Here is a 12,218-nt window from a genome sequence, read left to right as displayed (position 1 = left end):
AATAAAATGAGTGACGTGACAGCTTTCTGAAAGTGACACGCACAAGTAGACAATTTGCTTCAAGTCTCCAACTAATAAGCTAAAAGTTTTGGACAATATTGAACAATTACTAATGTTATTCTCATGGTACACAAGAAAACAGTGCTTCCACAGTATATCCTCAGTTCTCAAGTACAAAAATATCAGTTATGGGTAGTCAATAGTTATCAAAATTTTTATTGGTACAGAATGAAAGCAGCATTTACTTTATTGTTTTTAAACCATACATCATAAAATTCCCTAGTACACATGTGGAGGAGTGAAATAGGCTCTGCACTATTTACCTGCTACTGATCCTAGGTCCAGATTTAAAATCTTTCCTGGCCAAATACAAACAATATCATTAATAGCAAAGGGAAGGCAGTTCCTCAGTGTGAAAGGTCAGCATTTGGAATATTACTAAAGCACTATTTTTGAAACAATACATCACTTAAATGTATACTTACATACACTACAAGTGGAAAACAAATTTTTATTAACAAGAACTATTGAGACTGGGCATAAATGTCTTAACCACAAACCCTGGAAATATTATGGGTGCTTTGATGTGGGCCTTTTTGGCGAGAGAGCAAGAAAAATGAAGTATGGCTTTTCAGTCTTCCTTTAAAAGCATGTTTTATAAAATTTTGTAGGCTTAAATTATTTTAGAGGACCCCTAACATTTTCCTGCAACATCATTTACTAATCAGAAGCATTAATTACAGCAGTATATTAAGCCATTGGCTGATAGTCGATCACCAGCATAATACAGGAGCCATTTGCTTTTGCTGTTGTTTTTCGTTTTTAAGTAAGGGAGGTACTTTTCTAGCGAGAGCCATCCTACAGTACTACCAAACATTTCAGAGGTTACCACATAGCTTCTCAAATAAAATCCACAACAGTTTTGTATTCCAGCAGATATTCAAACCAAGCATATGCAGAGAGCAAATACAGTCAAGTGCAGACAGTTCAAAAGTCTCTCTCAAACATATTGTTTTACAGTTACCCTCTGCAAAATAAAAGCCCCTCCTCACCCCAGTGAGACGGGGCGAGAAGGGGAAACAGGCCTGCCATTCATGTACGAGTTTGGCTAGCATAAAGTTTTATTGAAGTTGTTAACAAAAATAGTTAAACATTTTTACAATTTAACATCCAGTCTGACAAAAGGCAAATCAATGAAAAAAATACAAAAAAGTAAAAAAGTGCACTACCCAGTCCAGTATTTTGCTTTAAAGTCATGTCACTTACAGTATATGAAAAATAAACCCAGAAGTGTAATTACTTTAAAATACACCGCTTCCATATTTCAGTATTTTACACATATATTCTATAGTGGAAGAGGAGATCTCTTAAAAACTTTACTCTTAAAATATTGAGGTGCATATGCCAAGTTGGATAGACTTGGCAAGTTAAGTTGCAGTAGAGAATCCTTTCGAATTTGGCATTTCATTTACATACCTTACAGTGCCAGCAAGGTCTGTAGTACCTAAACCTTCTAGTAAGAACAGTAATTTTCTTTAATGCAGATTTACTAATACAGACAACTACAAGAAACGGTGAGGTCAGCAATTCTATGGGATCTTAGGGAGATACGAGTCCTGATTTAGTTGTCAAATGGTACAATGTCACAACAAACTTTAAGGCCATGTTTTATTTGCTGATTAATGGACAAAAGGCAATGGATTTCCCCCCCACCAAATATTTTCTTGAAAGTCTGTGCTCATAAAAATCATGAAAAGTTGGAAAGACTTAATTATTGAAACTTTAAATATATTTTACACAATCTTGTTTGTACAAAAATACAAGTTAAATATAAACATAAAGCAATCATGATAATTTTATGTAAATCCATTTTGTGATATTCTGTTATATATAAAAAAGTTTCTCAGCTCTGTCTCATTTGTGAAAAGATCAATACCAGATTGAATCACTATTGGCAAAGGGCCCTAAAAAGCACACTTTAGCATTAAATATGTTTTACAATGTAGAGTACCATTTCCTGATTTCATCTTTTCTAAAGACTGGCAAAAGATAGGGCAGTATGTCCATAAACCAACAAATAATTTGGCTATAATGTCATAAAACACAAACACACAAATCTGTACAATAAACCCAGTAGCTATGCAGTACGTACTTGTTACACACACATACACAGACATGGAATGAAACTTAATGAGATGCCACTTCTAGTTCACTGTTCTTCAGCCTGGCATTTTGTCTGACTTCATCAAATGAGTATGACTTCGTTACCTTTCCATTCTTAAATACAGTGTGAAGGAGATCCTGCAAGAGACACCACTGTTTTAGCAAGAGTGATTTGGCAAATGAAGAAACAACATAGGTTACACAAACTCAAAAATCGAGCACCCAAATCAAGCCTGGTAGGACTAGAGCTTTAGACTGTCAACGCACTAAATCTTTACAGCTTCTTTTGACACCTTTCTCTAATGGATTTAGGCCATCCTGTGTACAGACAAATGCTTTGTGCTGAGCAGTCCCTAAAGTGAGTTATCCACATCTGGCCTAAACCAGAAACACAAATGCCAAATATAAGCTGCTAGAGCAGCTAGTAAGAAAGGAGAAGCTTGACCAATTAAATACAATTCAATTACAGAGGTTCAAATGAAGTCTATTTCCTGTAGAGGAACCATGAAAATAAATTAATAAATAAAATCTATCTTCGCAGTGACTTTTGCACATACATTTTGTAAAACGGTGTTTGCAAGCACTTTGTGATATGGCACACTGAAAGAGCAATAAGCACCACTTTGTACAGTACAGTTAGCACAAAAGCAATGTTGAGCAGTCACTGTGCCCGATGACCTATTGCAAGGACCTGGCTTTAGGGAAATGGGCCCACAAAAGAGTACATTTCCCAGGAAGCCCCAGAACCTATACCACACAAATAACCTTCTCTAATATCCCAGAACAGAAAATTTCTTAATGAATTATTTCACCTGTCAAAAATGAAGGAACTATATATTACAAGCCATTTTTGTTTGCATCCAGAGCACATTATCTACAGTGTATATAACTCTGTTTTCTGTCTTGAAATTTCTCGGAGAGATCTCAGTTTTATGCTGTTGCACAGAACGGTATGCCCAGTAGAACCCCTCTGCCTACCAGCACAGAAACATGCTTCTGTACACCAGAAATCCCAAGAACCTTCTAGCTTCTAAAGGCTGAAATGCAAGTTGATAACTTATTTTCAATCCTTTTAATTCAGGAAGAGACTCAACATTGCATTGATTGCACACTGAAAACATAAGAGATATCCAACCGAAAGCCTGAAATTAGCATAAAGTTTATGCTTATTTTACTGAAATAGCATTTCATTTTGCAATTGTAAATAATTAACAGGGATTGTGAATTCCTGCTTTAAATTTACATCTTCAAAAACTGGGCATCTACTCCATGTAAAGAGCACTAACACCTGAAGGAACTATTTAAAAATCTCAGTGGGGAAGTAGAAACAAGTTTTAGTTACATCTGTCCCTCTCCTGACTCCAACTCAGGTCACTACTCAAATTGGGCAATACAGCCCATACTACCTGGGTAGCATATATTCTGCAACACTGAGACATCAGTTTTGGCAAAAAGCAGCAATGTTCTCTTGTTTCTGAAGATAAAAAAAGCCACAGATCTCTAATTGTAAAGCCCAGACATTCTACTGGCATCCTAACATTCTGGTGTCACCAAATTTGGCACTGGGGACACTTCTCAGGTAATAAGACAGGAGCTGAAGACAATAAAAAATAAATTCTGAAATTAAGTTATAACCTGCTTTTTCTCAGTCTATTTTTGCATAAAGAATGATGTAATACATTTTGAAAATTCATACCTGTCCATACTCTTCAAGATCTCCTTTGCCTTCTTCAAGTGTCACATAATCTCCAGTAGGTGTCCTATGCAACGACAGTCTGCCTTTCTTTGACCTTTTGTTCGGATCGGCAACCGGATCCTTGAAGACATTTACCTAAAATGAAGAGTGTTTTTTTAAAAGGAAAGGGCTTTGTGGGGCTTGTATACTAATGCAAATGGTGGTAATGTAACGGGAGATATCAAACATGTTTTCAAGTGGGTAGGCCTCTATTGAAAACACAATGGTAGAAGCTGTACAAAGACATACCCCGAGACCGTTGGTCACCACGTAACTACATTTGAAGGAACAGTTTAAGAGATCTCTGGTTAGTTTCTGCAACAAAGCTCCACCAGATCCAAAGGCAATATTCTCAATACTCCATTTATTCTTCTTCATTCCCTCCACAATCTAATAAGAAAAGGAAAATTATGATGGAGCAATACTTTTAGGCCATGCCATTTTTCAATAAAAATATTACACTACTTCAACAAGATGCTTTTACAGACAATTAAACCAACTAACATTCAGTTTCCAGGAGATGTACATAACAATTCTGCCAATACTTGGCATGCTGTTTGCATTTTTATTTGTGATTCCAGCATGGCATAATTATAGAAAGTTTTTGCTGTAAAACTATTATCATGCCAGCATATATATTTTCCAAACTAGGGTAGCACAGCAATGCAATGCCCAGACCATCAGAGCTCTGAAGACAATAGACTTCATGGGAGTATTTCGGCGCTTTTCAATTTGTCAGAATTATGGAAGACCTCAGAGCATAGCATGTATCCTGAAACAAAGCAGTCATCTTGCTCATCAACTCCAGAAAGTTATTACCCACTTTGACCAATGACTTCAACAGAGCAGTTTTCCTGAAAATCACATTGACTAAAATTAGATTAACAATTTCAAAGACAGGAAATGGAAATCCATAAAGCTGCTCAAAAAGTTTGCTTTGCCACTTTCTCAGGCAGATACAGATCAATGTGGACTGCACTGCTATCAACAGACAAGTTAAAACTTACTATATAATTTCCACCCTCTTCCTTCATTCTGTCCAGACAAACATGACATCCTCTAGCCTGAAGTAATGGGTGCTAGTTTAGTCATGCTCATAAATGGCCAAGATTTGTTTCCCTTACCTGAAACATTTATGACAGCCCGAAATGATGGTTACAGCCCCAAAAAGAGAGTGCTTGAATTCTGATCTCCCAACCATTTTACTAGCAAAAGTAGGTGAGAAAGTCTCACGGTGGGTAAAATAGCAAAATTGCATCCATTCAGAAAAAAAGGAATGTTAGAAGCAGAGTGGAAGGAAATAATCTATGGGGAACAGCGCAGACTTTAAAAAAAATCAACATTGTCAGATATCTGGTAGTCTTTTCTGCACTCTCAGCCTCCTGCATCAAAATGCAATGCCAGAGTAACACTGAACAGGACCGTTTCAGGAGCTACCGATGTCAAGCCACTTTAAGGGACAGCTAAGGCAAAATTAAAGTTTCATACGAATAAAACAAACAAAATAAAGAGACAATTTCAATTTCAGGCAGTGGCAAATGGCTAACTAATGTAAACAAAAGAGTATAATAGTATTTCATTTATCCATTTAGTCACATGCAGACTGTCTCTTCACAGATACTCTCAAAGTCTGAACGGCTGACAGAGGCCAGCCAACAAGAGAGGCAGACTGCAGAGCCGTAACATTCTGAGGCTATGCTCTGAACACCTTCCCACTCCATTTTTAGCAGAGATTTCCCCAGCAGAGATCTCATCAGTGAGTTTCCATCATGCTAATGGTACCAGCTTATTCAGCCTCATCCAAGAAGCCAAGCTAAATGAATCTCAGGTCCTACCACCATGACTTTCCTATAAGGGAATGCTTTGGAAGCTCTGCATTCTGAAAAAATACCCCCTTGATAGGTGACAATCCTGTGGATTTCAGCAGTAACCATCATATCCTTTCAGACAGTGACCACGCACAAAAGTAACCCATGTTTTCAGGTGATTAGGTTCTCCTGGAAGCATTTAAAAGGGATACCCAGGGAGAAGAAAGGATTGAAATGAATGAAATCCTCCCTTAAGCATCTCAGAAGTAACTAAAGATGACAAAGGAAGGGTAAGAAAAGGGATTTTGTATACCCTCTCCCTAGGCATAAAGTCCAATAGTACTGTAAAAAACCAGACCTGACTGGGCATGGATAAGGCTTATCTACACTGTCTTTTGAAAAGGCAAATGCAGGTAAACTCCACCAGGACTCTGGTCAAGTTGTCAAGATGCTGACCAAGCCTGAAGCCAGGCGAACTGTTGGCCAAGCCTGAGCCAATGTATTCTCCTCCTTTCCTCACCCAGTTTTATGTAGATCAGGTCTGACACTGAACTTGCTTGAACATGCCTGGAAGATGTGGCACAAACTTCCCTGCATAAACAACATCCTGCCTAGGCACACAATACTTAGACTTCATGTTTACTGATACTTGTAGGTTAACAGATGCTACAAGTATAGCATAGCTGAGCCATGGCCCCTTAACCTTCTTGCCTGGGTGAGAAGAAATGTGAACCCCCTTTCAGCTAGTGTTCCTGCTCTCATTTACAGATGGTTTGTTCACTCTCACTTACCCTGGGTGTGCCAGAAACCTCAGTTCCCCTGGGTGAAGAACTGACTTCCACCTTTCCACTCTCTCCCAAAATATTTCTTTACCCAGACTGATCTTTGGCTGGTGAGGGGTGGAAGGGAAGGGAGATCAAGACTAAGTTGAAAGGCAGCTCTGACTATCAGTGACCCTCAGCAGGGGCCCAAATAACATCTTCGTTAGCTATGGGAAAGAGATGGCAAACAGTAGCAGTAATAGGGAAGAATAAAGGAGAGATCTGGAACAACTGAAGCCTCCCCCAAAGGAAAACAATACCGAAGAATTTCTTGCCTCACACTTTCAAACCTATACGGGGAGAACAGTCCAGGTGTCAAGGTTTTGACCAACTTCCTCTGACCACTATGAGCATGATTAATATTTCAACTCTGACTACAGATTAGAGGATTTACTTTGTATAAAAATTTAAAGACATCTGGAAATTGAATGTTCAAAGAAAATCCTTTGAAAGTGTAATATATTGTGGAGTTAGCAGATTGGAATGATTTTAAGTGAAAATGCTAGAAGAAAGTCAGAAAAGGTTCCTTACCTGTTCTACCAGCATCCCCTATTAAAACAAAGAGTTTTAGAATCCAGTTTATACTCTGAGTTTTTTTTTCCTATATTGTTGATTCAGCTAGTTCGGACAGTTAAATGAGACTGATTGGTCATTACTCATTCTAGATTTTCCTATTGTACCCATTACCTTTCATCTGATCCGCAACATTAAATCATGCCTAGATTATAAGACTGATATGGAGTAATTAGAATAATCACTTGCATAGGCTATAAGAGGGGGAAAAAAAGACGGCCGCAACAATACATTCATATTGGTTCATGTAAACTCCTTTTTGAAAAGGATGAGTTATACTTCAGGGTTGGGTTGGTTTTGGGGCATTTTTTGTTTGTTTGTTTAGTTGAGGGTTTTTTTTGTTTTTGTTTTGTTTTTTAAGTGGCAAGCTATTACCTAGTCTTCCAAAAGTCAGCATAGTAACCTTGGTTTTGCTGACATAAGAGGATAAAGAGATCCATGAAATTTAAAGATGACTAAAATTAGGCTGCAAGATCATGGTCTTTTTGCTCCAGCACAACTTGCTAATGTCAAATGAAAAGTGTCTCTTTCCTTCCTGCCTGCTTCTCCCAGCTCAAAACAACAGTTTATTTTCTCTCCCATATTGCGCTGGTGAGTACTGGCTCCTTCTCTGGGCCAATTTAATTCACTAAACCACAAAATCGATCACTTTTGGCTGAGTTAGTTTGCTGCTACATGTATAGGCTAAATTAGTTTAATGTCCAACGATTCAATGACCAAAGCTGACATGAGGTGCGCAGCAGGATTAGAGCCAGGAAGGGATGAGAAGGTGGCCCCTAGGAAGCAGTGAGTTATGTCTGCTCTGTACGTCTTGTGGAACTGGATCTTCAACTCTCTTCTACTACATATTACAGGTCGGCTTTTCCTCATAATCAGTTACAATTTGATGAGGAAAACATGTAAACAGGCAGATCATCTGAACAAAGAATTGCTTTTTCTGCCTCTTATCTCCCATTAGCTGCTGGGATTATTTTCCTGTTCTATTTAGAACTTGGAGAGCAGTGCATTTTTTCCTGTAATGTAAAGTTTTTAAATACTAGTTTTAATATTTTGATTACAATCGATGCTGTATGAGCATCCTTGAATTTTGTCCAGTATAACTTACAGAAAGCAACCTTTGAATTCCTTACAAGAAAGAATAGTCCAGTTTTCCTTGTCATTACCCATGAAAATCTCGACCACAACATACTTTGCCTAACACAGGCATCAGTCCTGTTAAACAGTTATTGAGAACAAGCAGAAGTTTATTTAAATAATAAAAAAAAGTATCTTCCCCTAGTATCTAGTGATTAGGCTTTCCTTCCAGCTATGAACCTCTCACACCCGTGTTAAGCACATTAGCACAGTTGTATATTCTCAAAAAGCCACATGGGACAAAAAAATAAAGTAAAATAAGATTTCCTTTAAAGGCTACTGGAGGAGGAACAAAACTGTAGTGCGTGATAAGCTACAGCTGGCATATCAGGTAACAATCTCAATATTAACTGCTCTCTGTGGATTGAGTCACAAATTTGAGTTCTGCCATTGAAGTTCACATTATGTGACCACGTTAGATATGCAGACAGTTTCAGACTAAAAAACAAGCGTGATGTGTCTCTCACTCCTAATTTTGAGGAACAAAAGTCAACTGTTAAGAGAATCGAAGGATGTGTCAATCTAGAAAGCTAAGACAAGCATCAATAAAATCAAGTAAAATTTATCTTAAATTTATCCAACTTACTTTGTTTTTGAACTCTAATAGAGCTGAAGATGAATGATCAAGAACAAAACCTGATGAAGGCAAGTCCTCCTCCTTCTACATGCCCCTCATCATCTGTAATTACTGCAGTCTGTACCTTTGTAACCACATTTTATTACCTAGTATCTCCATCTGGTCAATAGTGGTGAATTTGTAACTAGTTTCAAGCATGCAACATTTACTAAATAACTAATTTTTGTCTCAATGAAACTGCACTTTTGACTCAGACTACAATCTAGTCTGTTATACATATTTTCTGACCTTTCAACAATCCTATTCCACCAGTTGCCAAATCAATGAACTAGCCTCCCTTATCCTTGGTTTTAAAAAGCCTCCTTCAAAACTACACCTCCAATATTTGAGTGCAAGCACACTTCAGATGGTACATAACTAATGAGCCAAACCAGTTAATTACTACTATTGCTATAGCACAGCAATCATGCAGTGTCCCTCAGATATCAATGGAAGGACCAAACACTGCCAGATTTTGATTTGAATTAGACTTGACAAGCAGGATGAAAGCAAACAAAAGGAGAGACAGTGGGAGGAGATCGGTTACAACAGGGGAATTAGGAAATGCCTTTTAGGTTTTTTTATGCATCTTAATAATTCCCTGTGGAGTTTTAATGAATTTGTTTTATGCATTAGGATATTGCTGCCAGTGTCTGGAATGAAGGGCAGGGTGGGGTCAGCAGCCTCTGCTGCAACATCTGACTAGTCATAACAGAGTCCAGATTAAATATCAACATTGCCAGTGTCACCCTGACACATGAACAGGATCTCCTACCTCTTGCAGTGTGTTGATATCCACACCATCCCCTTGAATAACTCTGAGATATGGTGGCAGCAACTTGTAGCCTTTTGAGTTCTCTGTAATGGGAAACTTCTTCCCTAAGATCTCCAAGACCTATTGAAAAGAGAAGTGAGACAGTTCAAAATAAAAATAAAAAACGTGCTGTTCCAATACAGAAACACAATTTCCACATCTGAGTCTTGCTCTTTTGCTCTCTCAAAAAAAAAAAAGAAAAATCCATAAATATACCCACATATCATGCTCTAAGTCTATCCACATAAGCACACAAACAAAAAGCATGCCAGCCATTGTGGTGGAAGCCATTAGATTAAAGCAGTCACAGACCATATGGCCTTTATGAACTTGTACCTGAGAACTGATCAGAACCATGCTTCCCTCCTTTCTCTTTGGTCGCTGTGAGTTTTTGCTATTATATGTGTCAAGTGAAGATTCTGTCATTCTTTTGACCTCCCTTAAGAGGTTTTCTGCGGTTTTGTTAGCCACCAATAATTAAAATGAAACACTGCAATTAGGAGTTGTTTCTTATCAGCTCTAATAAAGTCTTTTTGAAGTTCCTATTTGTGATATGTCACTTGTCCCAAAGAAAAGGGTTAAAGCTGTAAGGATCTAATTTGATCAAGTACAAACATAACTAAAATCTCCCCTAATTTCTTATTAAAACAGTGCTGCCAATTACTCAAATTGAGAGGTATCAACAGCTTTTGTTATACAACTGCAATGATCATTATGCTCTCTACAGCGCTACGAGGGAAGAAGCATTTTTCAGCTTGAAGGTCATGTGCCACTGACTTAAATGCACATCTTAGAAAAGGGAGAGTGCGCTAAACTTGTATTTGTAGTATAAGAGAGCGAATTACATTAATACAGGATATCAAGATGCCTAAACTTGGTGTAAAGAAGTCTTATTGGCCTGGTATTTATTAATACTCAAGTTGTTTCCCATTTTATTTGTTATTAACTGATGAAAGTTTATCTTTATATAATCATTCCAGCATCATTAGATAAGCAAAACTGGTAACAGTTGTAAAAGCTGCAAGAATGGGTTTGATGAAAAAGATTAAACTATTCAGACTGAAAAAGCTTCCCTATCTATATTCAGATGAGGTAAATGTTTACATTTTTCATAGGCCCAAATTATCCAGCGTCAACTATATATTATGCATACCAAGTTAGAGCATTATGTTTCCTATGTTTGTTAGCCAATCATTGCAAAACAAACAATTGCCCTTCCCAATCTTGTGTACAAATGACTTCAAGAAAGGATTACCTTTAAAACAGTGTCAAGGGGATTCCCAGAATCTGGTCTAATAATAAGTGGTGCCTCTGGACTTCGGGCTTCAATTATATGCCTTAAGTCATCACCCCATATTTTTTCACAAGCATTGTAAATGTCGTAGCTGTCACTAACCACAGATACAGGCACTGAAGAAAACTGTGTCACTATGTGTTCAAAAGCATCTTTTTCATGATCTTTCCCCCAAGCTGTTATGGTACTGTAAAGTCAATGGAAAAATCCATATTAGAGCAGCATTTATATGTTAAATCACACATTCTGTATTTCCTACCAGAAACAGTTCAAGATAACAATAGGCAATATAATTACAAGACAGCATAAACTACATGCTTATCAGCTCTTTGTTGCATGGATAGTAAATATACTATATACTAAATAAACAGCACCCTGGATTTATCTTTGGCAACTCAAACACTTGACATATGAAACTTCTTTCATAAGTAAGTGTGACTTTTTTTTTTTTTACATTTGTTTCTGTTAAATCTGAAATTCAGACAGTTAGGGAACTACAGATGCAAGAACAGAACATCTGCTCTGGCAACTTCAGATTACAAAGCAGGAAGTAGAGAACTAGCAGCATGTATTAGAAAAATCTTAGAAGAAAACACAATTTATATTTTTTTAATAGTGATTTAAAACCATTATGCTCACTCATACAAACATTCTTCTAGAGGAACCGCAGGGCATTACCCTTGGTACAAGGGTACAGGCAAGAACATAAAACAGAGGTGCTAAGAGAGGTAATAAGTTATTGAATGCCAGCTGACCTGCAGTAGCTGTCCTCTATGTGGCTGACACTGACCAGCTGACATAAATGACTTCAGTAACTTGTGTGTGAACACCTGAAAATGCTCTCAGGCAAAGCGTAGGTGTGCAGTAAGAGCTAGGGGGAACTGAATTTTTACATAAAGTGCTAGCATTAACTACTGTGTGGACAAGCTCCAGATCATATTAGTGAAGAGATAAAACAAAATTTGTTTCAAAGAAGTTGGGGCAGCCTGAGGAACAACCCTGGTGGCATGCCAGAGGCAAGCACTACACTCACAACACAACCTCATGTTGGAGATTGTGGAACTGTAGAACAATTCTGGAAAAAATTGTGTCTCTTGCACGAAACTCTTTTTGTGTATGAACTTGGAAAGAGTGACTGCAGTCTGCATTTGGTGATGCAAACTTTAACTAGGACAGTTTAAGCTGTCTGCTCTCATACCACCACTTCAATATGCTGTGCAAAAGATGCTTGATCTCTGATTCTATGTGTTTGTTTTCATT

At 37.6% G+C, this 12,218-nt stretch overlaps 1 protein-coding gene across 2 annotated transcripts in view; it reads right to left on the bottom strand.

The window, feature by feature from the left end:
• Window positions 1-200: 200 nt before the first annotated feature.
• NAMPT (nicotinamide phosphoribosyltransferase) overlaps window positions 201-12,218 on the bottom strand; it is a 30,792-nt gene continuing 18,774 nt past the window's right edge. The window contains exons 7-12 of one of the 2 annotated variants that reach the window (XM_075081379.1): window positions 10,920-11,145; window positions 9,626-9,745; window positions 7,059-7,076; window positions 4,148-4,288; window positions 3,860-3,994; window positions 201-2,301 (exon numbers count right to left, since the gene is read on the bottom strand). In XM_075081379.1, coding sequence (XP_074937480.1) covers window positions 2,188-2,301; window positions 3,860-3,994; window positions 4,148-4,288; window positions 7,059-7,076; window positions 9,626-9,745; window positions 10,920-11,145 — 754 coding nt within the window. In that variant the 3' untranslated portion in view covers window positions 201-2,187. The remainder of the gene's footprint in view (window positions 2,302-3,859; window positions 3,995-4,147; window positions 4,289-7,058; window positions 7,077-9,625; window positions 9,746-10,919; window positions 11,146-12,218) is intronic. The other variant, XM_075081378.1, reaches the window with a different exon arrangement.

The sequence above is a fragment of the Phalacrocorax aristotelis genome, chromosome 1, assembly GCF_949628215.1.
Source record: "Phalacrocorax aristotelis chromosome 1, bGulAri2.1, whole genome shotgun sequence".
NCBI lineage: Eukaryota > Metazoa > Chordata > Aves > Suliformes > Phalacrocoracidae > Phalacrocorax > Phalacrocorax aristotelis.
The sequence above is the reverse complement of the archived record's forward strand: the minus strand, read 5'-3'. Positions and strand labels throughout refer to the sequence as shown.